Genomic DNA, 25,877 nt, shown 5'->3' with positions numbered 1-25,877 from the left:
CTAGTAATGACTAGCTGGCTTCGGTGAGACAGAATTGGGCTTGAGCCATGCTCCCTGGCTGGGAGGCCCTGGGCAATCCCTCGGTCTCTCATTCCCTCTTCTGTAGGACGGGGCTACAGCACCCACACATGGGCGTGTTGAGGGTACTGGGAGGGTGTACTTGGCAAGGGTTTCTCAGTGCCTGGGATCCCTCCATCCCACTGCTCAGGGGGGTCCTCATCTCTGGTTCTCTGTGATGAGCAGGGCTTGCTAGCCCCATATGACAGACAGCCTAGGAAACATTCAAAGGATGGTGTGAGCTGCCTAGAGCCAGGGAGGGGTCAGCAGCCTCCAGGTTGGTTGCCGGCCTTACCTCAATCTGACCTATCGTTTCCTGGTACTCCTTGTCTCTTGTCTTGAAGAAGGATTCGGTCTCGTGGATCAAGTTACCCAAGTTCTCCTCCTGCTGGGAAAGGAGAACAAAGGGGTTGATTGAGCTGGCTGGTGGGGGCCACAGAGGGGAACCGACAGCAGGGGCTGGGAGTCTGGGAGGCCAGGCCCGGCCTACCTCCCCCTGAGGGTCGATGGACGGGTTGCAGTTGGTGAAATCTTCCCAGAGCAGCAGCGTGTCCTCATTCTCTTCCCAAGTCAGGCTGTCACAGTCATCGTCGAAGTCAAAGGTCTCCCGCCTGTGAGGGTGACACATGGGGGGATGACTGAGCAGCCGCCCAGGCTCCAGGGGCCCACAATGTGGTCAGGGAAGCAACCGGGAAAAGGAGCGGTGGTGGCCAAAGGGGGACATTCAACCTGGCCTTGGAGTTGAACTCTTCAAGACACAGATCATTGTTGTATACTATTTGTACCATTAGGTGAATATCAATACTAGATTTTAAGATTTCCCTAAGCTCCACCTAGCAATAGCACACACACACACACACACACACACACACACACACACACCCGCTTGTGCATTTCCCAGCTATTTCCTGAGTCTGCTTTGACCAAAGTGACTCACGCAGGCCTTCGGCCACTTAGGCTGAGGCTTTAGAGACAAGGGAAACTGCAGCTCAGTCACTCACCGGTCTGAAGTCACTCAGCTCACGGCAGCAGAAACGGGCTCACACCCAGAGCGTTCTGCTGCCGACAACCGTTCTTCCCCGCGTTACATCACCAAGCACCCACTCTGTGCTGGGGCCGGCTGGCTTAGATGAAAAACGCAATTCTTCTCACCCTGACCACAACCCTACGAGGTGGACAGAGCCCTGATTCCTATTTTACGCTTGAGGAGACCGAGGCGCCAAGGGTGAGGTGGTGGCCTTGGTGACCAACGCTACAGGCTGGCAACTGGATTTGAATTCGGAGCCCGTGTGATGAAGGAGCCCCATCGGTGCAATAGTTGCACCCTCGGCTGCAAGCTGCACAGCTGTGCAGGGAAGCTCTGCAGGCCAACTGCTGTCCAGCTGGCGGCTGCTGTTCTGGTTGAGCGTGTGCCCAGCCAAGCCCAGCACACAGCCACCCTTCCTGGTGGGGTAACGGTGTGTCTGGAGCAGCCCCGCAGACAAACCCAGGCAAACCCAGTTGGCTGGTGCCCCTGCTCCCAGGTCTGGGAAGCTTTTGAACGGCGCACTCATGTTCAAACTGTGCTTTGTCTTGACCAGCACGGGGACGGTGTGACCTGCCCGGTGGGGTTCCCAAGGGTGTCGCCTTGGAGACAGCAGATTTTCAGGTCTCTTCTCCCAGAGCTGCTGGTGGGGTCGACGTATAGACTTTTCACTGCAAAGACTGCAGCCTGGGCACCCCCTTGGCGGGCGGGTGACTGTCACATAGGGTCACTATGGGTAGCAGTCGCCAATTGGATGGCACACAGCTATAAGGACTCATTCGACCTGGGAGCAGGATTTGCCTGGGTCTGAGGGCTTTCTCCAGACACTGTTCCCCCAGCTGGAAGGGCCTTTGGATGACCTCATCCAACGCAGACAGGGGGTCAGTCACTTGAGCCAGGAAATAAATCAGTGCCGAGAAGGACACAGATCTCCAGTCCAGATGCCCATCCCACACTCTCCCTATTGCTACACTTCCTCCCTAAACTCCTTCCCGGATCCCCCGGGCACTGCTCCCAAGTCAGACAATGGATCAGACCGGGAAGCACCGGGCAGGGTCCAAGAAGAATTTCTAGTGGAAAGCTGCTTGGAACGTTTCCTGGGGGTTCTGGACCCCAACACAGTTCCTTCTGGTGCCTGTAGGTGGCTCTGTGAGTCCAGGCACCAGCACCGGAGGCTGCACGGGAGGGAGACCAGGCTGCCAGGCAGGCACTTGGGTCACCACTGGTGGGAGCCTGCGCCCTTGAGGGCCACCCATCACCACCCGCATACTCAGCTCCTGACTTCACTTCTTCTCCATGCCTGGGGTCTGCCGACCATCACAGCTGAAGAGAGGGTCGGGATGGGCAGAGGAGGGGCCTGGAGGAGGGTGGATGGGGTTGAGGAGGACTGGCCAGGGAGGCAGAGAAAGTAGCCACGTCCTCCTCCTCTCTCTGGTCTGAAGCCCAAGCAACCAATTTTGATGAAAACAAGACCGGGTTTGAAGATGGGCGCGTTATTCAAATGACTCCCAAGAACTCGCAGGGGGCTGTCTCGCTGGGTCTCAGCCCACAGCAAGCCAAGACACCAGGACGAGAGGCCAGGGGCCCCTCTGGGGTGGGGCCAGCTCAACCTTGGCTGGGATCGCAGCAAGGGGTGGGCGTGTAAATGGGAGAAACTTTTTTTTTAACTCGGCCAATTTTACAACAGATAAATCAAATTTAATATTAATTCGAATCAGACCTGACATGCACCCGTGTTCTCAGCATCCGTTTTTGGCTTGGTTGCTGGCTGAACATACCCCAGGAGCAGTTGCTGGGGGGAGGGGAATCTCCCCCGGAGCCGCCTTGCTTACAGATTCCCGGTGACTATAAAAATGCAGGGTGAGAATTTCCCCAGAGAAGCCCATTCATCCCAGCAATCAGGTCTCAGGGAGGTCTGAGGAATACCAGAGCCCGGCATGGTTCCTTTCAAAAGCCCTTAGTTGTTCAGCAGCCAAAGATCAGAGCATGAGATCTGGGATGACGTCAGAATCAAGAGTTGGGTTATGTGTGTGTGTGGGGGGGTGTCTCTATAAAACCAACCCAAACTCACTTCCACGAGTCAGTGCTGAGCCGCAACAACTGTGGCGAGCAGGGTAGAACTACCCCTCTGGGTGTCTGAGGCTGCAGAAAGCCTTGTGGAGCAGCTGGTGGTTTTGAACTGCTGACCAACATACAACCACTATTATGTATGCCACCAGGGCTGGGACCACTGGGGGGGGGTCTCTGTCACCGTAAAGTAACACACCCCCTAAATACAGCTCCCACCCCAGTTCTGCTTCAAGGGGAAGATGAATACAAGGAAATCCTAGGTGGAGAAAAACCCCTTTGTACCCCCGTAACTACCCCTGCCCCTGTGTCCTGGCCTCCAGAGTCAGGGGTCAGGGGCAGTGTGCAGAGGCAGACAAGGGACATCTCTCTCCAGCACAAAGATACTAATGTAGAGGACAGAGCACTAGACCAGGATTCAGAAGGCCTGGCTCTATCACAAATCCTGTGGGTTCTTGGGCCAGTCATTGGCCCTCTCTGAGCCTTACTGTCAGGAAGAAGCTGGCTCTCTGGGTTCTGTACTGCTCTGCACCAAGCCCTGGGGCTTTGCAGAAGAGGTGCGTGCCCAGGCTTTTGAAATGAATATGACATCAGGGCACCTGCTAACAGGTGTGCGCCCTTCTGGAAGGTTCAGAGCCAAGGACTCAAACCTTGCCCTGCAGTCAGAAAGCAGGGCTGCAGGGGTGGCTCCAGGCCAGAGAACTCCCTCTCAGCCTTGAGACCTTGATGTAGGGGTTTCTGGATGTCTGGTATCTGGATGTAGGCACTATGAGGGCAGCCAGAGGCAGGCTAGAGCAGGCTGGTGGGCCCGGGGACAAGGCAGAGCCCACAAACTCAGCCCCAGCCTTCCCTTCTGACTCCAAGCCCTTAGGCAGGTCACTCCGTGCCAGCTGTTGCTCCTCCCTCTCCCCTCTAGAGCAGAAGACGGCTTCCAGGTACAGATGGGTCAGCATTCAGAGCTTGGCACTCAACAAGTCCCAGCTGCCCTGCCATGCTAGCCCCAGGGACACAGCACCTACCCAGTGAGGCTCCAATAAACCAGCTCTTGGGGTGGGGGTGGGGGGTCTTGATTTGGAGTAGTAGCTATGTCACACCATGGTGAATTTTAAGCTGCTAAGAGGGCATCACTGGATGTGGAGTGGGAGGAAAGCACCTGAACCCCTAGGCCAGATTCAACCACTGAGGCAGGCACTTTACAAAGGGAGAGGAGCAGGCAGGTAGGCCTGGCACCTGTTAGCTGAAGGGCCTGTCGAAGTCATTTCCCTGCTCGGTCTCAATCTTATGGCCACTAAGTGCGGTGACAGGGCTGGCCTCTCGGGTTGGTTATCAGGAGTCAAAGAAACCATGCTGGGAAACATCTGGCTTATGGAAGCCACCCCGGGAGAGCTGAGCGCTCTGCCAGCCCTGGTGGTATAGTGGTTATACAAGGTCAGCAGTTTGAAACCACCAGGTGCTCTGTGAGAGAAAGATGGGCTTTCTACTCCCGTAAAGAGTTAGTTTCGAAACTCACAGAGGCAGTTCTATCCTGCCCTACAGGGTCGCTGTGAGTCAGCATCGACTCGATGACAGAGTTTGATGTTCGGTTTGGTGGTGGCTCCGTGTGCAGAGCAGCTCAGCCGTCCCCCACAAGGCAGCTGCGAGGGGGTAAGATCAGGACTGGTCCATGAGTGTGGCCACCCCTACCAGGATCTCTGTCCCTGGGTGGTAGAAAGACTGCCTGCATGCCACTGCCGGCTGGAAGGCTGGAGGTTCAAGTTCCACCCAGAGGGCCCTAGGAATGAAGTCCTGGCAGTCTGTTGCTGAAAATCCACCCCACCGAAAGCCCTAGGGGGCACGGTCCACACTGATGCAGGGTGGGGTGGGGGTGGGGCTGTCACTGTGAACCTGCAGCAACTGTGCACAACTTGGCCTTTCTGGCCTCATGGAGTCACCAGATAACCCCCAACTGGAAGCCCGCCCCTTCTTCTGGTGGGCGAGAACAGGCCCTCCCAAAGCTGAAGGGCCTCCCTCCTCCCGCCTGCCCTGTCCACCAGCTGCCTCTGAAGCAGCTTGCTGAGGGCAAGGAAAGAGAGGTGGGCAGGTACCAAGGAAGGCAGGGCCACCGGAGGCGACTGTCGCCACCTGCTCCTGGCCACTGTGCTGAAGTGGGGCTCCCAGGGAGGGCGGAGCAACTCGACTTTGTAAATGTGGCTTTCCCCAAATTCTCCGTGCTGACAGTGCATCCCAGTGCGTTGGAAGCCCCTTGCTGCCACTCATGACTCCTTTGCTGCTCAGCCCACCCACTCAGTTTTGGGGCCAGCAAGGTGGGGGCGGGGCACTCACAGCTGGTTGAACATGCGCTTCATCTCATCAGTGATGTTCATCGAGCCAACCTCCTCGTCTGAGAACCGGTTCGCCTCTCCGTCCTGCTCCGAGATGTCATCGTCCGACACTGCTTTCCGCTCTTTCTTTTTGGGGACCACCTGAGCCGGGAAGGAGGAGATGGCGGTAAGTGGGAGTCTCTGCTGGGGTGGGGGTGGGGCGGGCCACTGAGGAAGGAAGCCGTATCCTCTGGCAGATGGAGCGTAGCCGTGGGCAGGAAATGTGCAAGGGTCCTCTACAAAGCAGGCGGCATTAGCAGGCAGCACGAGGAGGGAGGCATGCAGGGTGGAGGCATGGACCCTTCCCCCACCCTGGAAGGCCTGCTGGCCCTGCACACCAGTCAGAGAAGCATCCCTACCACCTGGGGAGCAGAGCCACCTGGGGAGTCTCAGAGCCAGCCAGAGAGACAGAGAACCCCTCGTGAGGCCAAGACGACACTTTACATTCAAAGGCCATAGGCAGTGGCCCCACAACACCAAGCTTCCACTCCACATGGACAAGAATGTGGGCCAACAGCTGCAGAATTGATCTCCTGCTTCCCAGCAGGCTGGGGAGGGCAGTGAAAGTCCCGGGGGAGAGGAGAGAGGGTCCCCAGAAGGCCACAACTTGCCCAGCTACGTCCAAGGTCACACACTGAAAGCGACAACACAGCCCTGGCCTCAAGCAAAAGCAGCAGCTTCTGAGAACGACAACGCGAGCGCCCTTTGGTCAGCAGAACTGGGCGGACTTCGCCCCTTCGCCCCTCTGGGATGGAGCAGTCAGACTAGGCGACGGAGCCACAGGGACTACGCTCTTGGTCCCTGGGCTATAATGGCAGGGGGAGGCCACGGCGGGTCAGTGCTACCTCTTGGGGAAGGGATGTGAGCAGGTCGTGGAGGAGTCAGGGGCTGGCCAGACGAGGGTCAAGGCCAGGGCCGAGTGGGAGGGAGAGGAGCGGGGGGCTGGGGGCACGGTGAGCAGGTGACCCTATTCACCTGGAAGATCTTGGACACGTCTTCGGAGTTCCGCTGCTGTGCGACATCGCACAGCTTGGCCGTGATGTCGATGCGGCGGCAAATGTCCATGTCCACCTTCATGGCCTTCTCCTGGATCTTCGTGTCCAGATCTGTCATGGGCTGCAGGGGGACAGCAGGGTGTTATGTGAGCCACGAGGGGAGTGGGGTGGGCAGCTGGGGAGCCCTGAGCATCTCCTTGGGTGTGGAGTAGGGAGCGAGGTGAGAGCACAGTGCTGTCTCCCAGGCTGGAAGGCACCCTCCTGCGGACACCGAGTCCGGGTGTGTTTCGTGGAAGCAAAGAGACGTGAAAGGCAAGTTGCACTGTGGAAAAACTGCCCACTGCCCAGCCTGGCCCCTACGCAGGGGCTTGCCACCCAGCTCTGGCCTGGACCCCTCCTGGCTAACAGCAGAGGTCCACTGGAAGGGAAGGGAAGTCCTCCTGGATCTAATTGAGGGGACGAAGCCAGGTGGACTCCACCTGGGGAAGCTCCTTCCTACCACACCCAGCCCATGGCCCCTGTGCAGCCGTCAGAGCCCTGGTGGGAAGGCTGTCTCTTCGCTGCCAACAGTACGTCACCACACACACACACACCACGGTTCTTATAGGGACCCTGGGACATCACAAGGGCACACGCTGGCCTTTCTCAGCACTCCAAACCACCCTGTAGGCAGCCACTGGGCCTGGAGCCTCTAGGGCTGCGGCCACTGTGCGCGGGGTTCTTCACCCCACGATGGCCCAGTTCAGACACAGACGACCCCCACCCACCCTCATCGACCACGAGCTAGGAAGGCGCCCTAGCGAATGCACGCAGGCCATCGCGGGAGTCCTGGGGCGGGATGGGTTAAGCGGCGGATTGATGCATCTCTACTCAGACGGAGGTGAAGCGGAAATGAGGAGGGGGTAGAGGGCACGGGCGGAGGGCGCGGGCTCTTCGATGCATCAGTGCGTCCGGCATCCTCACGGTCAAACGCAGCAGCCAGGATTCTACTAGAAGCCGAGCTCCGGCCGCCTCTCTGAGTGAATGAAGCGTTTTTGCATGACGGGTTGGGGTGGGAGTGGGGGTGGGAGAGTCGTGACGCCGGGGGTGTGGCGGCTGGTGGCACTTACGTCACTCATGAGTCCCTTAAACACCACCAGCTCGGCTTTGAGCCGCTCAATCTTCTCGTTCATCTCCTCCTGGATGGCATCAGCCTCCTGTGCCGCCTGCGGGAACAGAACAGGAGGCTTAGGGCGCTGGGCACCTTGGAGGGTTCGGGGACCACGGCACCTGGGTCCAGAGCCCTGGGCACCCGGTGTCCACCCAGGGTAGGCACTTCTCCCTCCCAGCCTGGCCTCCCGGAGGCCTGCTGACCTCGGGGCATCGCTCGGCCAAAACCACTCTTCAAAGGGCTATTTATCGCCTGAAGCAAGTTCGTGGCCGATATTAAGGGAATGGGGGGGGGGGCGTGGAAGCAAACGGGCCCGGCATGTTAAAATATTAGGCCGAATGCTACAAAATGGCTAACGGTTGACCTTTTCTGAACTCAAAAATGAAACAGCAAAACAAAGAGGGGGCAGGTGCTGCATCCCGAGCTCAGCGGCTCCCTCCGAGCGGGCGTGCATGGAACAGGCAAGGGTCCTGAGCCCATTCGAGTCGTGGGTGATGACAGGTAACTCTGGGGGTCACTTTGATTCTCCTCTCCGTGCCCTCCTGAACAGCCCACGTACTTGACTGCAAACATGCCTTTTTGTTTATTAAATCACATCTTATTTATTCAAGAAGGGGGAGCATTCGCTCTCTTCCGTCTACACATCTCTGTCATTTGAACCTGTCAATGTACCTTTTCAGGCAAATGCTTTAAATATCAAAAATTATTTCCTCCCCGGAAGAGTTTTTCCTTTGCGTCTTCCCACAGGCTCGCTACTCTCATTCCCAGTGGACTGAGGGGAAGGCAGAGGCCAGGCAGGTGAGTGGGCACACGGCCGGGCAGAGCCGGGATGCAGAGCTGCTGGGCAGAGCCCCAGGGGCAGGTCCTCAAGCCTGCTATGGAGAGTGCCCGTGGTCTGGGTGCCCACCCTGTCTCAGGTGTTCAGCCCTGAATCATCCAGCCGGATAGAGGGCAGTGCTGAGCCAGCAGGGGAATAGCCTCTTGGCTCCATAGAGAGACTGGGGTACCAGGAGATGAGGCAGGGTGGACGTTGGGCTGGGAATGAACGCCTGGCTTCGCCCCATGAAATTCGCGTCCCTTGGCCACATGCCGCCCCCCCCCCCTACCTATCTCTTCTGGTCTGGTCTTCTCGGGCTCTTACCTCCTGGAGTGTGTCCACCATGGTCTGCAGGTTCATGCGCTTGGCGAGCTCCTCCTCCCATCTGCAAGAGCCAAGAGGGACAGGCGGTCAGACAGTGACCTCCCTACTGCAGTCTGGCCAGCAGACACAGTCATTACCCCCCAAGACCTGCGCTGGGCTGAGCAGGAAGATGCGGGCATGAATGCACCCCTGCCTGCCTGCCGCAGAGCTCCTGGGCTGGGGTCCGGGCCTGGATGGGAAGGCAGCCGGGTCAGCACATAACCACGGCAGCAGATGGAGACAACGAGTGCCACATCTGAGGTGTGCGCATCGCCCTGTGGGGAGACTGAAGCAGGAGGGCCCACCCCCTCTGTCTCTGTGCAAACTGTACAGTACTGTACAAACGTTGCTGCCCCTCCTGGGGCCACACCGGGCAGTCTCAAGCAAAGCTGGCCCTCAGGAGCCAAGCTGCAGACAGCCCCGGCGGCCCTTTCTTCAACCATCAGAAATAAACCGATGGTACTAAGCATTTGCCATTTCAAATCAGCTTGACTACAGCCTATGCTAACCACGGTAGAAATCTACTTAGCTATCATGGCCCCGTTTCATGGATGCGGTGACTGATGAGGTTCAGGGACGTGAACTGCCCTTCCCAAAGAAAGGCCTGGTGATCTGCTTCCAAAGGTCTCAGCCAAGAAAGCCCTGCCAGGCAGCGCTCCTCTGACTCGCAGTCACAGCTAGTCAAAGCTGACGGATGGCTACTGCTTTGGTTTGCTTCACAGGTGTCCCCGAAAGGAGCCCGCGGCACAGCGGCTGAGCATTCCATTGCTAACCAAAAGATTGGTGGTTTGAACCCACCAGCCACTCCGGTCTGAGTCTGCAAAGATTTATGACTTCAGAACCCCTATGGAGCCATCCCACCTGTCCCTTGGGTCACTCTGAATCGGGGTCACCTCCATGGCAAGGCGTTTAGGTTTTGCTTTGGCTGTGCGTGGAGGAATGCGATCCAACGGCAGAGGCACTGTCTCCCCCTCGTGTTACAGGTGAAAAAAGCAACACACGGGGTCATGTTCGAGGATGGGTGGAGCACAGACTCGAACTCAGGCAGCAAGCCTCTTAACCACCACCTCGCAGGCTCCCCTGGGCTGGGAACCACCAAAGCCCAGGACCTTAGCTGGACTTTATGCAGACAGAACCCCTCCCGGTTCCCTCCCTCCCAGGGCAGACAAAGCTCTCCTTCCCCACCCTCAGAGCCTCAGAGCAAGGAGGTCTGGAAGCCTTTTAGGATGTTGTCGGGCTGGCTAAAAATAGGCCAGAGGGGAGGAATGGATAAAGAGTGGGTTACGTCACTGGTTTTGGAAACAAGAGAAAACGGATACTGTTTGCACACACAGAGGAAAATTCCTCCTCTCCCCCACACGAGATGGCCTAGCCAGGGCTCCCGGAGGACACACACCCCCCTCTGACTGGCTGGCTCTGGTCTCTCACCAGTCCCTATGGTCACTGCCAGGCTAGCTGCTGGGGGTGGAAGCTTGGGCTCCAGGGTCAACAGCCAACAGGGCAGCAAGGCTGGGGGTGAACGGTATAGAAGATATAGGAGAGGCAGTGAGAGAGCCCTGCAGGACAATCCTCATTGTATACTTAGGGAAACTGAGGCCAAGGCATTTGTCCAAGGTCATCCTCCTTGTCCAGGGCCAGGACTCTAGCCCCAGACCACCTCTCGCTAAGAAAGGCAGGCTCAGGTCCAGGGCAGGAATCCTCCGTGGGAGGAGCCTGCAGACCGCCCCCCGCTCCGCCCAGTAGCACAGGCGTCTGGGGCTTCCCTCCAGGGCAGTGCAAGCCGGGAGCACAGGTCCCGAGCTGAATCATCTCTCTTGGCCGAGCAGCTCTGCTGGAGAATGGGGACCTCACCCCAAAGCGCTGAGCAGAGCTTGTGGGCCAGCCAAGCCACCGTGTCTGACAGGAGCAGCAGGGAAGAGGCAGAGGGGCACATTTTCTCCCTGACACTGGAGGCTGGCCCCCTGTCGTGCGTGTATGTGTACATACACACACACACAAACAAACACTACCCATTTCCCACTTATCTAGACGGCTTTTTGGGCATAAGACACTGCATCCCCCCACCTCTACCCTTCTTATGATCCACCTTCTCATGGGGAAGGTGGGGGCAGAAGTGGACACGCCCACTGAGGCCCACATGCATGAGCAGCAGCTATTCATGAGTGACACAGCTCGATCCGCACACCCTGAGCTCCGGGCCTTAGACACAGACACCACTGCTTTCAGCTGCACTGAGAACTACTAACGCAAGCCTAGTTTGCAGATGAGGAAGCTGGGGGTCTGAGAGGAGCAACGACTTATCTAAGGTCTCACGGCTAGGAAGCGAGGTGTCACACGAAGCACCTGGGGCTCTCGTTAACATGCAGACCCTGATTCAGCAGGTGTGGGCTGGGGTGGAAACTCCGGAGGAGGCCAGTCCCCTGCGGCTGGACTGCAGAAGGCAACCAGGCGTGGTGACGTTCTGAAAGCGCACAATCCAGTCTGTCCACCCTCACCCCTCCCTCCTGCCACCCAAGCCCCGAGTCCTGCACACACCCCATGCCTGTCGGGGGGGCGGTGTGTGACTGAGTCATATCCCAGCTCACACGTTCTCATGAGTTAGGTGGGCATCCCGCTGGCCTGCTCCCAGGAGGCCAAGGATGGATGGACCCGTGCTTGCTGACAGCAGCTGGCTCCACAGCAGCGCCCGCTGCCCACACTGACCTCCCTCCCAGCAGCAGTGGGAAAACCTGGCTCTGTTGGCTCTGATGTTGACAGTGCAGAAAAGCTGTGCCCTTCAGCTGCCCTGGCCTCCCGGGGAGAAAGGATGGGTGATGTGATTCTGAAGGAGGCCCAGACAGCCCAGCCTCCCTGCAATTCAGCCCAGAGGCAGGAGCTCTCGGCCTAAGCAAAAACTGGTCAACCAAGTTGTTGGCTCTGAAAGTTCAACACCTGCTTCCCAGACACCATCCTGTCCCCTGACCTGGATCTGCCCACAGCTTAAGGTTTCAGCAGGGAGGGTGTGTTTCGTGCCAGTGACCCAAAGGAAGCAAGGCGCGGGGAGGCCCACGGGCGAGCAGTCCTCTTTGCTGCTACCCTGCACCAGGCGTTTGGTGGGTGGTGCTGTCTGGAGGCTGGACGAGTCTTTGTTGTCCCCGTTTCTTGCGCCCAGTTCACAGCTGAGCAGGCGCACTCAGAGAGGCTCGTCCAAGGCCGCTGCTGCTGAGAAATGGTGGGGACTGAAGGCAAGCCCAAGTCTTGACGAACCCAGCACCTGAGTCCTTGCAGGGGTGAAAGCTGCTTGAGATGGTGGGGCTGAGCCCTAGAAGACTGGGGCTAATAAAGGCCCGGAGTCTTCCTCAGCAGTCCAGGAACTGTTCTGCCATTGGGGATGGAGTCGGTTGGGGGGGTGGAGATGCTCCTTCTGGCCCAAAGACCCCAGGAAATACAGCAGGACTTGACACTGGAAGAAACAGGGCAATACACCTCCTGACTCTCAGCATAAGTAGGTCCACTCAGCCCCACCGCCTCATCCGCTGGGAAGCTAAATGGGAACTCCCCAACCATTTGACAGGAGGGAAATGAAGGCCCAGAGCACACAAGGCCCAGAGGGTTGGATTCCCTTAGAGCCCTCGCCCAGCAACTCCCAGCCCCCACTTCTCTTTGCAATCTCTGGATAAGAGAAGGAAGAGGAGGGACCCCATTGTTCACTTCCTCAGTGCTCCCACACAGGCACAAGGGATCACCTCCTCCTCCCGTCTGATCAGCTCCTCCGCTGTGCAGATGAGGAAACAGAGCTAACTGGTTTCTCCTTCCCTCCCTCCTTCTCAGCCTCCTGAAACACGAGCCACGCTCCCGGGCTTGTCTGAAATGCCATCTCTTCCCAGGGCCTCCTCCCCTCCCTGACTGCTCCTGGAGCTCCTCTGGTCTCTGGCTCCAGCCCGCCAAGGCTCAAGACCCTGTTCCCACAGGGTGGCCGGGCTGTGGTGTCCCAGCATGCATAGCTTTCCCCAAAGCAGTCCGCCCCAAGACACCCGGCAGCGTGAACAGTTGAAAATAGACTCAGGCCCCAGCCTGGCCTGACCACACCACCGGCTGGCCCCCGCGCCAGACCCCTCCTTGCCTCAACCACTTGGCTGAGGCCTCTTCTCTCCCGCCCTCTGGCCCTCCCCCAGAATGCTCTGCCCCTCTCGCAGACTTCGGGAGACGCCTCTGAGGCAGGTGGGCATGTCATGATGATGGTGATGAAAATGGTCATGTCAACAATCACTGGCTAACCCTGACTGAGGACTTGGAATGTGCCGGGTTCCACTCAGAAGTGCCTCAAACCCACAGCACCGTCTAATAGCATCACAATCACCTCAAGGTGCCACAGCTGTGAGGTGCCCCCAAGTCCGACTCATCACCACCCCGGGTGACAGGAGACTGTAGACCTGATAGGCGCAGGTCGCCAGGCCTTTCTCCCGCAGACACTGGTGGTTCGAACCACCAACCTTTCAGTTAGCAGCCACGCACTTGACCACTGTGCCACCTGAGGCCCACGTCTTGGCCACCCCCACTGTGCCTGAGCACAAGAGGACTGAGGAGTGCGCCAGCCAGGAGGAAGCGTTGTTTCCCTCTGACCGAGAGCACATCCCCGGAAAGGGACCACGGCGTTCATCCAGCCAAACCTCTGAGTGTACACAGAAGGGAACTGGAGCCCAGGAGAGCCAGTGTCTGGCCCCGGGGTCACACAGCAAGTTGACAGCTACGTGCCCTGCTTAGCCTCGGCCCCACCAGAGCTCACAAGGGATGGGAAGCTAAATTCCAAGCACTCCCCGCAGCTGTGTGAGCAAAGGCCTCTGTCTCCATGTCTCAGAGGCTCTGGCCTCTCCATCTGGAAACGAAGCCCAGACTCACTGATGGTCACATGACTGGACCCCAGCTTGGGCCCAGCTAAAGTGGGACCCATCTCCTGGCCTGGCCTTGTCCTCTTGCTTGGTCACCCAAATGCCCCAGCACTGACCCAGATGTCCATGCCCCCACCCACCCACTGTCTAGAACGTGGAGCCGACAGTGCAGTTGGGACCCCCAAGGAGGAAGGGGCCAAAGCACAAAACCCTGGGGACCCCTGGGGTCCAGACCTGGTGACAGGGAAGGGAGTGGGGCGGCACAGAGGCCCACAGTGCCCGTGCCAAATGGCAGGCGGGAAGTCACCACATCTAGGAGGCCGGCCGGCAGCAGAGGAAGCTTCTGGCTCTCCTTCCATCATCTTAGCAGCGTCTGGAGGGGCCGGTGCCCTGACCAGGAAAGGAGGAACAAGGGTGAGGCGACCCTGTTCTAGGTGGGAAAAGAGGGGTACAGAGGAGGAGGTGGGTCCACTCAGTTGCTGGGGGAGTCGGGTCAAGAGCTAGACACTGGCTTCAGGAGAGCAGGTGTCGCTCAGTGCAGTAACGCACGGTATCTTCCCTCCCGAGGCCGTCCTCCTGCACAGGCCATGCAGTCTCCTGACCAGCACTCGGCATCAAGTTTAATCAAGGGATAACATGGAATGATGTCAATGGAGCCAGTGATTATCTAAATTTGATTATAGAAATATTAGCAAGTTTTCTAAAACTTTACTGCATTGAAGTACATACAGCACGAGCAGTAACAAAGCAGAAGGCTTTCTAAGTTATTTTTCTCCTCCTTTCTCCTTAACTACTACTTCTTTCGCAAAAAAGTTAGTGATACAGGTTCGCAAACACTAATCACCACAACACTGCATCTAAAACACAGAAAATCTGACAAAATCGGTGAGGATAAAAACACCGGGAGTGATGGCAACGAGTGCTGGCCTCCCACACAATCGACGGCACAGCGTGTGAAGTGTCTCTGTAGTGGGCACGTGAGGGCAGCTCTGGCCAGAATACCTTCCAGACCAAACTCACTGCCAGCGAGCCGGGGCCCCCTCCCAGCCACCCTGCAGGACGGAGAACTGCCCTCGGGCTTTCGGAGACTTTAAATGTACACAGGAGCAGAAAAGCCTCATCTTTCTGCCACAGAGCAATCAGTGGGTTTGAAATACTGACCTTGTGGTTAGCAGCTCAATGTGTAACCCACTAAGAGCACATTGAAAAGCACAAACACACTGCCATCCAGTGGGTTCCAACTCACAAGGTAAAATGGTCCCTGTGGGTTTCCAAGACTGTAACTCTTTCTGGAAGTAGAAAGCCCCACAGTTCTCTTGTAGAGCGGGGGTTGGTTCTGAACTGCTGACCTTGTGGTTAGCAGCCCTACACTACACCACAAGGTACCTTCCAGAGCATATCAGAAGGTTCAAAAAGTGAATCGACAGCAGGGAAGAGAGGGAAGAAAGAGGAGCTGATAATGAAGACTGAAATAGAAAGAAACTGTCTAGAAAATGATGATGGCAACATATGTACACATATGCTTGATATGACTGATGTCTGGCATGTTATAAGACCTGTCAGAGCCCCCAATAAAATGATTTTTAGAAAGGTAAATCAGCAGAGCTTTCGCTTTGCAAGTATATTGACACATGTAAACCGAGCTTATGAAAAATGTTCTTGTTATCACTAAGGGCTATTTTTATATTAAAGATAAATTTCTGCTGAAACTGCACAAGAATTTTTATAGAATTTGTATAGGCAGCCAAATTTGTGGAGACAGTGTCACCCTGTGCAGTCCCCCCACCCCCACCCCCACCCCACACCCCGTGCAGGGTCCCTGTGCCTGCACTGGCCTGGAGTGAAGGGGACGGATGGGGATGAAAACATCATGGCCACAGTCACTCCTTGTCCTAACCCAGCATGGGGTCAGAAGTCAGGTATTATGAATGAATGAATGAATGAAAGAATGAATGGAAGTAGTGCTCTGTCCTCAGCCCACCCTTGCCAGGGCTTCAGTCACATTCCAAGTGTCCGACTCCGTGCTCTGTCCACTGTCTCCAGAGCTCTCCTCCCACAGAGGCCGGGCAGGGGGAGGGCTTCCAGGACAGGAAGTGGGCCTCTCTTGCTTCCCACAGCCCTCTCAGCCAGAGAGGAGAGGAGGGGAGGCTATCAGGACAGTGTTGAAGGGAGAGGAAATGACTCCACAGACCGACACTGTAGCCAGCCCAAGCCTCACCATCGTCTTAGCAGAAAGGAGCACAGGACAGAGGCTGGGGGCCAGCAAGGGGGGGAGGGGAGCGGGGAGGGGGCAGGGAGGCACCACCCCTAGTCAGATGTGGTCTCCTCACAGCCCCGAGACGCCACACTGAGGCCATGTGAGGACCAAGAAGTCTAGGCTGGCTACTGGGGGAGGGGTGGGCAGCTTCAACCAGGTCCTCTCCCCTATCCAACACATAGGGCCATTGCCACCCCCTCCCCAGCCTCCCTCAGCTCACGATGACACACAGGCCCAGAGGAAAGAGGCCCACAAAGTCCAGCCTACAGAGCCAGAAACCCAGCTGAAATCACCAGCAGAGGCTGACTCAGACTCTTCACTTCCTGTCCTGTCAGAGAAAGGGGCGCAAGGCTCCAGCTCCAGAGAGTGGGAACAGGCCTTGCAAGGCAGCTCCAAGCCTCACAGGTCTCAGGGGAGAAAGTCCTAGACAGCAAGAGCTTGGGTTCAAATCCTGCCTCCACCACTTGCCAGCTATGTGGCCTCGGGCAAGTCCATCACCCTCTCTGGGCCTCTGTTTCCCTACCTGTAAGATGGGTGCACACTACCCTTCTGGAGAAGGGCTGTGAGAACTACAGTAGGCGGTCAGGGAAACGCCGGGTCCCACCCCAGTGCAGGGCAGCTGCTGCCGGCTCAGCAGCTCCATATGAATTTGACAGCATGCCCCGCCAGGGCAGACGGGGCTGGGAGGGAGCCGCCGGAAGGGCCCCCGCCTTGCTGGGGCAGGTGAAGCACGCCCAGGCCGACTCATTCAGGTGATGGGAAAGAAAGAGCTCAGGTGAGGCTGGGCCACAACTGTCGGTGGAAAACTTCATTCTGGGCCAAGCGTGGGCCTGGCCTCCGGCGGTCCACAGGTAAGGGCGGAGAGCAGCTTCCTCCTCGGTGGCCACAGGCCGGGTGCCCTCTCTGCTCCACCCTGGAGCTCACCCTGACAGCAGGGCGTGGTGCACACTGCCAGGAGCTGCTGGGGCATACTGGGGCGCAGAGGCCCTGACCACAGGGAGGTTTCTGGCGGCCCGTGCCCCTCAGCTCTGCACTGTTCTGGTATACCCACCCTCAGAGGCGAGCTGGCACCTGGAGTGGGCAGAGCACAGGACACAGCCTTTCCCAGGGCCCCACAGCCGACAGCGGCCTGAGCCCAGGCGCCTGACCAGGCAGGGTCTTCGCCAGAGCAATGCCAGAGCTGCAGGAGGCCCGAGACCTTCCTCAAATGAAACGCCACAGAAGCCCCCCCACCCCCACCCCACCCCCGGCAGCCCAGATCCCAGTGGGTTCTGGAGCCAGGGCTGGCGGAGAAGATGCAGAGAGAGACCACCCCCTGCCCCCACTTCCAGGGAGTCTAAAAATCACAGACTGAATCAACTTCCCATTCCACACCACCCCCCTTCTTTCGTAACACCACACACAATTCAGGTCTGTAGCCCAAGGAAGACTACAGAGAACCAGAAAGGGCAGTGGGAGTGGGGTGTGGCTGGGTATAAATTGAAGGGAACCCCTCGCCCCCAGGGAGCCGCTGCCAATAGTTGGGCCCATCCTGCAGGTAGCTAAACGGTCCCTGACCCCAGAGTCTGTCTCCCACTCGGTTCACTGGGAAACGGAGGGGTAGCAAGCTCTAGCCACTGCCAGGCCCCTAAGCCCTGCTATGGCCTGTGGGCTATACACCCCCATCTCCACGGAGCCCCTGGCCCTGGGGAAAGGGTGCCAGGCAGACATGCGCACTAGCGGCCCGGCTGCCCAGCTGCACTCCACTGCTTGTGGAAGGAAACAAATTAAATGCCAACTGATTGTCTCCGCGGAGGAGGTATTAATTTAATGTGAACACTTAACCAGGGCAGCCGATTCCATTACAGGCGGGCGGAAATGGCCCGGCCAGCTGGGCGGCTGAGTCTGAGGATCCCTTGCATCTAGCGTCCCTCCACCCAGCACGCTGCCACCCACACCTGCCTGCCCTCCCTCACCTGAAACATCAGCCCCCTTCAGGGACTCAGTAGGCAAGCTCTGCATGTGATGCCCAGCGGGTGGGCCGGAGTCTGACGGCCGCAGGCAGGCCCACAGTGGAAGAAAAGGGGTTGAGTGGGAGTCTCAGCTCTGTGGATAACTCACTGCATGACCCTGGGCAAGGCTCTGGCCCACCATGGGCCTCAGGCTCCCCATCTGTGACCTGGTCCCTACGAATCCCTGGAGCTATGACAAGGGCAGGCTATCTGTAGCCCTGCATGTGGCCCTTCCTCGTCACCTCAGGGCCATCACTCCATCCAGCGTTATCCTCAGTGATAGCATCAGGCACCCCCTGAGCGGTCTCTCTGTAAGTGACGAGCAGGAGGAAGGAGGGGGTTAGTAACATGCATTCATTCACTCGCCCATTCACAGTGATAGGCCCTGCAGACAGAGTCAATGATGGCAAACCTGCCGGCCCCACTAGAAAGCCTGCTGAGAAGGGGCCCGCCGCTGTGTGGTCCCTAGGGCATCTGATTAGTCTAGCTGGGCAAGCAGTTCTCAACCTGGGGGTCTCGACCCCTTTGGGAGCTGAACAACCCTTCACAAGGGTTTCCCGATTCATAACAGTAGCAAAATGACAGTGATGAAGTAGCAACGAAAATAATGTGATGGTTGGGGGTCACCACAACATGAGGAACTGTATGAAAGGGTCGTGGCATGAGGAAGGTTGAGCACCACTGAGTTAGGCCCTCAGATTGCTCCTCTGTAGAACGGGGCTACAATCCCTACCTGGCCAAGTCCCTGGATGGTGCAAATGGTTAAAGCACTCAACTGCCAGCTGAAAGGTGAGCAGTTCGAACCCACCCGGAGACTCTTTGGAAGGCAGGTCTGGTGATCCGCTTCTGGGAGGCCACAGCTGTGGAACGCCTAGAGCCGTGACTGTGCACACCGGGACTGTGGGAAAGGACTCGGCAGCGACGAAGGACCGCCGGGCTCCTGGGAATTAAAGGAGCAGGCTCAAGCGAGGGCCTGATGACTGGCAGCCATTCTCATCCTGGCACCGTGGGATGATGCGGCCTGGGGAGGGAGGAGTAGACCACCTCAGCAGGGACACTGTGTCGCCCTGACCTGGTCATCTGGCCCTGGGATCCAGTGGCTAGTGAATTTTCCCAGTGAGGGGTAGAAACTCAGCCCAGCCCACGGAGCTCACCACGCTCTCCCCACCTGTCTCCTGAACGCCAGCAAGGGCCATCCACCAGCCTGAAGAACCACCAAGTCTCTACAGCCAGCGAAGACGTTAGGCCTTGAGCCCAAACCTCCATGCACCGTGGAGAGCGAGGTAGGGGATCTGGAGTCAGAGGGCCGTGGGATCAAATCCGAGCTCTGCCTCTTGCCAGCTCTGGGACCCTGGGCCAGAGAGCAGTGCCTGGCATACTGTGCGCATGCAGTCGGTGTCTCGACCATGGTCTCTCGTCCGCATGACCTCCTAAGGACAGACCCCAAGACAGATGACGGCCCGGGACCACACTGTACATGACAGGGCCAGGCCTGCCCAGGACTCCGTCTCCTCTCTCCATTCACTCCACAGGCATTGACAATGGTGATGAGCTGGATGCCGCTGTGCTATAGGTGGCATGGGGGGTAAGGGTGGGGGACAGAGGAAGGGCACTGGATGCCAATGCTGCCGATCCTTCCTGCCCGTAAGACCCACGGCCTACTTCCATCTCTACACCCTCGAACGTACCCTGAGAATTAATGGCCTGAGAAAGGCCACCAGGTGAGACCACTGGCAGGAGAGGTCCTGCCGGTCAGGCATCATAACATCACCCTAACAGGCATTGTCCCAGAGAAGATCCTGGTCACTGCCCCAATTCACCGGAGGCGTCGGTCAGCACGCTCCCTGCATATCAGCACGCTCCCTGCATCCCAGTGCCACATTTATTGAGAACACCTTCGTGGAGCAGCAGCTCTGCGGACGCTCAGAAGCCAGAGCTGCAGGCTGGGGTGGGCTCTCCTCTGGGGCCTCTGTCTAGAAGGCATGCCAGCGCCAGCCCTGCCCTCTCAGACCAGGCCGCCCTGATAAGCAAAGTGCTCAGGGCCTGGGAATCTGGGTCCCACCTGCAGGCCACCAGGGAGGTTCCTGGGGTGCCACTCCCATGCTTCTCCAGATGAGGGCACACCTCCACCTTCTTCTCCACTTCCCAAGACCAGTCCCTGCTAACTGCTGGTGCTGCGCCCCAGCCTCCTGCGTCCTGCCGGTGACTCTCCATCTCTCGCCTCTGACATCATTCTCCGCTGGTCCAATCACTTTGCTCTCCCATCTCTAGCTCTCACCACTGCTCCCTCATGGGCCGGCATCAGCATTCCCACTTTGCAGATGAGTAAACTGAGCCCAGCCAAGTCCCTTCCCCACCCTGGGTCTCAGACAGGCGGATGGCCTGCTCAAGGTCCAACGCAGGCTCGCCTGCCTCTCCCAGAGCGAGCTGGTGAGGACAGTGCCGCATCAGCTCCAGGAGCAGAGCAAGCACCCAGACTGGGTGGGCCTCTTCCCATCAGCGCCTGTGGCCTATGTGCCACGTGTGTGCACCTTCACTTGGTACAGCAGCCTAGGGGCATGCCCGATCAGTGTACTGGGGGTCTATGAAGGAGACAATATCTTCAGACACCACTGTCCTCCCCCCTCCCTTTCCTGCTCCCCCCAACACCAACTAGCTCTGGGTCCTGATTCAGATCCCCGATCTCTCTGGGTCTTGGCTTATTCACCCGAAAAGGGGTCTCCATTTCTTTCCAGTTCTGCTGCTCTGTGGAAATGGCGAGTCTGGATCAGGGGCTACAGTCTCTCATCCAATCTCATGACCCTCCTGTGATCCAGGATGGCCTTTTCTGAAGCAAGGCTGGCAGAAGTCCCAGAGTCCTCGGTGCTGCAGACTGCCCATGAGCACTGAGGCTAATTAAAGAGTGGAGGCTGAAGTCCACCTGAAGCACGTTGGAAGAAAGGCCTGGCGAGCTGCTTCCGACCCCTGGTGACCTTGTGGATGGAGCCCAGCCCCAGGGTCGCCATGAGTCAGGCAACTGGTTACTGGAAGGGCTCACCCTGTGAAGCTGTGGGTCTGCATGAGTCATCACACACTCAGCACTCTCACCAGGCCCCTCTCTCACTGCCCCCAAATCCACACTGGCTCCTAGCAACCCTGAGCGCCAGGGTAGAATGGCCCGGCCCCTATGGGTTTCCGAGACTGAAACTCTTTATGGGAGCAGAACGTCCTTTCTTTATCCTGCTGAGAGACAGGTGGTTTCAAACTGACCTTGCAGTTAACAACCCCACTGGTAACCACTACACCACCGGGGCTGCTTCAACAAGCTCCAACTCCTAGTAAATGCTCAGTAAACAGGGGCTGTGATTAGTCAGGGACACTGTCTTTAGGCTATCTTTCTGGGCATGGAGGGTGGCTCAGACTAAATGGACTGGCCAGTGGCCTGGCACCAGGAGGGTCATCTGGGTGCCAAACAAGCCCCTCGTTCTCAACGCCTGCTAACACCTGAGGGCATCAAAGACCAACAGGGCAGCTTCTATCCCTGGTGTCTAACTCAGCCTACTGCCCAGTGCCTGGCCCGGGCCTGGGGCAAAGGGTTCTGGACGTCCTGAGCCAGCATCCCCACTCATCTTCTACAGCCCAGCTCCTGGCTGCTGGCTTAGGGTGCATCTTCTTTCCCCAAGAAGGAAAGCCTCCACGGGTACTGCCCCAGCGCCCATGTGAAAGCCGAGTGTAGAGACAGGGGAGCAGAGTGGGAGTGTCTCCCCCCCCTTGTCCAGGACAGGTCCTCATGTCCCTGGTCTCTCCAACCCCACAAGGGTGCAGTGAGTAGCGGGCACTGGCTGGCAGCCTCCTGCCCTGAGGCGGCCTCCTCTGGAGATGCCATCTGGATCCTGTGCTGTGAGAACGCATCCTATGGCCTTGGACCCCACCCCTGCTCCTTCCAGTCAGGCCTCAGTTTCCCAAGACAAGTCTACATCCCTGCAGTTCTGCTATGCTCCTTCAAGCACCCTGCACTCTCCGCCTCACATGGGGCAAATGACAGGACTGCGGGGGCCATGGGGCCCCATCCCTGGGACTCTGCCTTCTTCTTCAGGCCTGGAAAGCTTCCAGAACCTCCCACCTTCACTCCCACCCCCAGAGGCAGCCACTCTCAGTCTCCAATGCCAACTCTTGCCCAAGTCCAGGGCCAGTAGCTGGGTCTGGGCCCCAGGTCTCTGGTCCTCCAGGGCAAGAAGCCAGAGGCCCAGGGGGATCTGTGCTCAGGGGGACACGGGGCCCCACCCAGGAGTATATTTACCACTTTGAGAAAAACAGCATCTCCCAAAGCTATTTTGGAAACCTAATGTGCACTTTGGTCTCTCGTTGTTTATTTCAAGTGAGTGTGCTGGCCAGCAGGTAAACTCAGGCCACTGTGTGGATCAGCTCCGAGTCAGATCCCCGTTGGAGCCATGCCACCTGCCAGGAGCACGCTGAGTCCACCCAACCATCCTGGGTCCAAGTATCCCTTATCTGAAGCCTGGACAAATGAGGGGCAGGTGGCCAACAAGAGCCAGCCCAAGGGGCATGAGCTGCCACACACCCCTACCCCAGGTTTAAACCAAGACTATGATCTGTGGCATGCCACCTCTCCAGGTCTCACTCTCCTCATCTGGAGAGTGGGGAGAGGAGACTCCACTTGGATTAAATGAGAACTGAAAGAAAAAGAATGACCACCTCCCAGGCCCCCAGTAAGTGAGAAAACCAAAGCTCAGAAAAGAGACGCGCCAGCTGTGGTAGGGCCTGGAAGGCAGGCAGTGTGACTCCCGGGTCCATGCACGACTGGCCGCACCATGGTCAGAGGTCACTCCTGTGCAGTCACCAGGGAGGAGGAGAAGAGAGCAGAGTGACAGGGACCTGGGGAGCCGATGACGCACAGGGTTTGTGCAACTGAGGCTGGCTCGTGGCGGGCACCGGCTGTGAGCGCTGCAATTGTCAAAACTGGCCAAGGGCAGCTCCAGGCACCACCGGAACAGGTCATTAGACTGGCAACAGCCCGAGCCAAGAGAAGGATTAGTGACTAAACACAGCTCAAGGGGACGGGCGCATTACATTGTCGTGGCAGGGCCCGGACATTCAACTTGTCATGAACCCCACCCCAACACACACACACACACACACACACACACGCACACACGGTCTGTGCCCCCTGTCCACCCATGGTGGGAGACTGGGGTACAACTCAAGATGGGGGGGAGATGCCCACATTCTCTTCTGTGTCAGTCGAGCCCCTGAGATGGCATCTTCTGGGAGCTTCCTCTTTCCTTTGGGAATGTGCGGGGCACAGAGGTCTTACCCAGGGTCACAGGGAAGTGGAGCAGCATGCCCACGGTTTCTAAGTGGAAGAGGCAGGACATACATCCAGTCTCAGAACCCCCAGGCTCCTGGCCTCTGCTCTCCTGACAACGAGACCCGGCTGTGCGAGCGAGGTGCCAGCAGGTCTCTCCCCAGCGTCAGAATGTTGCACTACCCCCAAATTCCAATGGCTGTGTGACCCCGAGTCAGCCCCTATAAGGATGGGCCTTAGGAGCCTGCTGGGAGGTGAGGGGTTGTCCTCTAGTCTCACCTGGGCTGGCAGGCTGCTAGGTCCTAAATGGGTAGGATCCAGGAGGGACTCCCATTGGCTTGGAGGGCACAGCCTCAGGACCCTAAGTTGAGCAAGGTGTCACACCAACACCAGGGGCCCTCTGGGGGAGGGGGCTAAGTGCTGCCCAGATAACACCAGGCGCCCAGCCCAGGGGGAGCCAGAGGGTCACCCAGCTGGTGACCTGGAAGAGTGACTGCCCCTCAACGCTTCTGTTTCATCATCATGATTATTCTACAGAACATGAGGCCGAGTGCTGGGCACTGTTTGGCTCCCTTGCAGACAACGGGAGGGACTACAGGCCCAGTCTTCCCCTTGGAGCTTTGCTCCCTGGGTTTCCATCCTTCCATGCTAGAACTGCGGTGTTATTTGGTTTCCAGAGTCTCCAGGGACACCTTTTCCTGGCTGGATGAACTGATGAGCTAGCACCAGGGCACGGTGTGATAAGCTGGGCCCAGTAAACGCTGTCCGTACTGACTTGCTACGTGACTGTGGGCTGGTCCCTGAGCCCATCTTTTTAAGGAAGCTCTGACTCCCCCTGGAGGCTCTCCCCTGTCCTGCCTTTCAGAGACCCTGCACAGCTGTCACCCCTGGGGCAGTGAGGAGCATGTCCAGAAGGCAGTCTGCCCAGCGGGCCCTTTCCCAACTGTCCAAGCCTCCCAGGGGCAGACCGCCTGGTCCACACCCACCCTGGCAGACCCACAAAGCAGCCAGGAGGGCCACCTCCGGGTGACTTTGCCTGGGGACAGATGGGATATGGTATAGCTTCTGTCAAGCCAGATGGCCTGGCCAGCCTGAGGGCCCAGAACACCAGCTGAGAGTCTGGCCCCTGCAGGCAGAACTGTGTAACCCCTTCCTGCCCCAGCCACAGGAGCTGGTACCCACTTGGCAACATAGTCATCACTATAAGCCAGGCCTCAAATCCCCTGCCTTCAAGGTGTGGGGCCTCCCTGGAAATGACGGGGCAGGTGGGACTGGAGCAGGCAGGAGTCCACAAGCCCCTCAGAGCAAACGGTGAGGGCACTGCTCACCTTCCCCAAGCAAGAAGCACCACCATGGCGCCGTGAACTTTGAAAAAGCCTAGCTTGCCTTAATGTGCAGGCATGTGGCTCAACCTCTGGGAGCCTCAATTTCCCCCTCAGGAAGGCAGAGACGGGTGATGGCTGGGCTCCAGGGCTACTTCCGGCTCAGAGGGCCCGGTGACTCCCGGAGATGGAATGTCCCCTCCCAGCAACGTGTGGGAGCCTAAAGGACTCGGCGGGATCCTTTCGACACCAAGAGCAGGTCCTGACTGGTGTGCATGACTCAGGTCACAGGCTCTCTCAGGAAGAGAGAGGAATTTTAGGCGGGAAGAGGGCAGGCTTCTGGGGGAGTGGTGCTGCCCCGACCACTCACCCCTGGGGAAGGGGTGTTATCAGGGCCATCCTTTCCCAGCTCCATGGAAGAGTCAAGGAGGAGTGCAGCGCTCCGGAGTATGGCTGGAGGCCAGGAAGCATTTCCCAGTGGAGGGGGCCACGAAGCATGTATCAGGGAAGGTTCTAGAATGTCCTCCTAGGCAATAAGATCTTTAGGCGGGACTTGCAACCGTCCTAAGATGTAAAGACTGTCAGCCTGGGAAACCCTATGCAGGGTCCCAGGGTCTGAATTAGTGGACAGCAGCGGGTTTGGGTTTGGGTTTAGCCTCGTGGCAGTGACCTCGGCAGAGCCCCTGGGGACAGGGAGCCAGCATCCAGCAAGGAAATGTAAACCAAGGCCTGCGTCTCTGCACTCAGGGTGCCATCCCAGAGCAGAGCATGCCAAGCTCAGCTCCAGCACGGGGCCCGCACACAGGGCTGGCTGGCATCCCCAGAAAAACCCCAAACAACACCTAAGTCGCCAAGGAGGAGAGCACTGAGCGAGGGGCTGCCAGCAGGAAGTGAGAACAGCTGTCAGCTGTCAGCCGTCAGCAGACGGGCTGGGTCTACTGCCTTGGCTTTGAGTCTGACCTCTGCCATCAACTTGCTATGCAACCTTGGGCAAGTCACTGCCCCTCTCTGGGGCAAAAAAAAAAGTGTCTTGTTTGGGAAGACGAAACCTCTAAAGACTCTTCCAGCTGATTCAACAGTACTTGGCAAGCCCCGTAATCCGGGTCCTGGAGCATCGCCCCGAGGCTCAGACATCGGGCCAGAGCATGGGCGCAGAGAATATGCTGGTGAATTAGTGAGTGGATGCATGCTCAAGTGGGTCACTCCTGATCAAAGTAGACCGGTAGGTCCCCTCAGATGATTCCGTCCACCTTCCTGCAAGGCTGCTCTGGAATCACTTTCCAGTAACTACAGAGCTTCCC

The 25,877-nt window shown here is 58.0% G+C and overlaps 1 protein-coding gene across 1 annotated transcript in view; it reads right to left on the bottom strand.

Annotated features, from left to right (window-relative positions):
• The window catches only part of IFFO2 (intermediate filament family orphan 2), a gene marked incomplete at its 5' end in the record, with an annotated part of 44,346 nt that overhangs the window by 4,796 nt on the left and 13,673 nt on the right, over window positions 1-25,877 (bottom strand). The window contains 6 exons of the mRNA XM_004705395.2: window positions 353-445; window positions 548-668; window positions 5,471-5,610; window positions 6,484-6,624; window positions 7,613-7,708; window positions 8,795-8,855. Coding sequence (XP_004705452.1) covers window positions 353-445; window positions 548-668; window positions 5,471-5,610; window positions 6,484-6,624; window positions 7,613-7,708; window positions 8,795-8,855 — 652 coding nt within the window. The remainder of the gene's footprint in view (window positions 1-352; window positions 446-547; window positions 669-5,470; window positions 5,611-6,483; window positions 6,625-7,612; window positions 7,709-8,794; window positions 8,856-25,877) is intronic.

Source organism: Echinops telfairi, unplaced genomic scaffold (genome assembly GCF_000313985.2).
Source record: "Echinops telfairi isolate 266 unplaced genomic scaffold, ASM31398v2 ScPeMD7_7457;HRSCAF=8495, whole genome shotgun sequence".
Taxonomy (NCBI): domain Eukaryota; kingdom Metazoa; phylum Chordata; class Mammalia; order Afrosoricida; family Tenrecidae; genus Echinops; species Echinops telfairi.
This window is presented reverse-complemented; position numbering and strand designations above follow the sequence as displayed.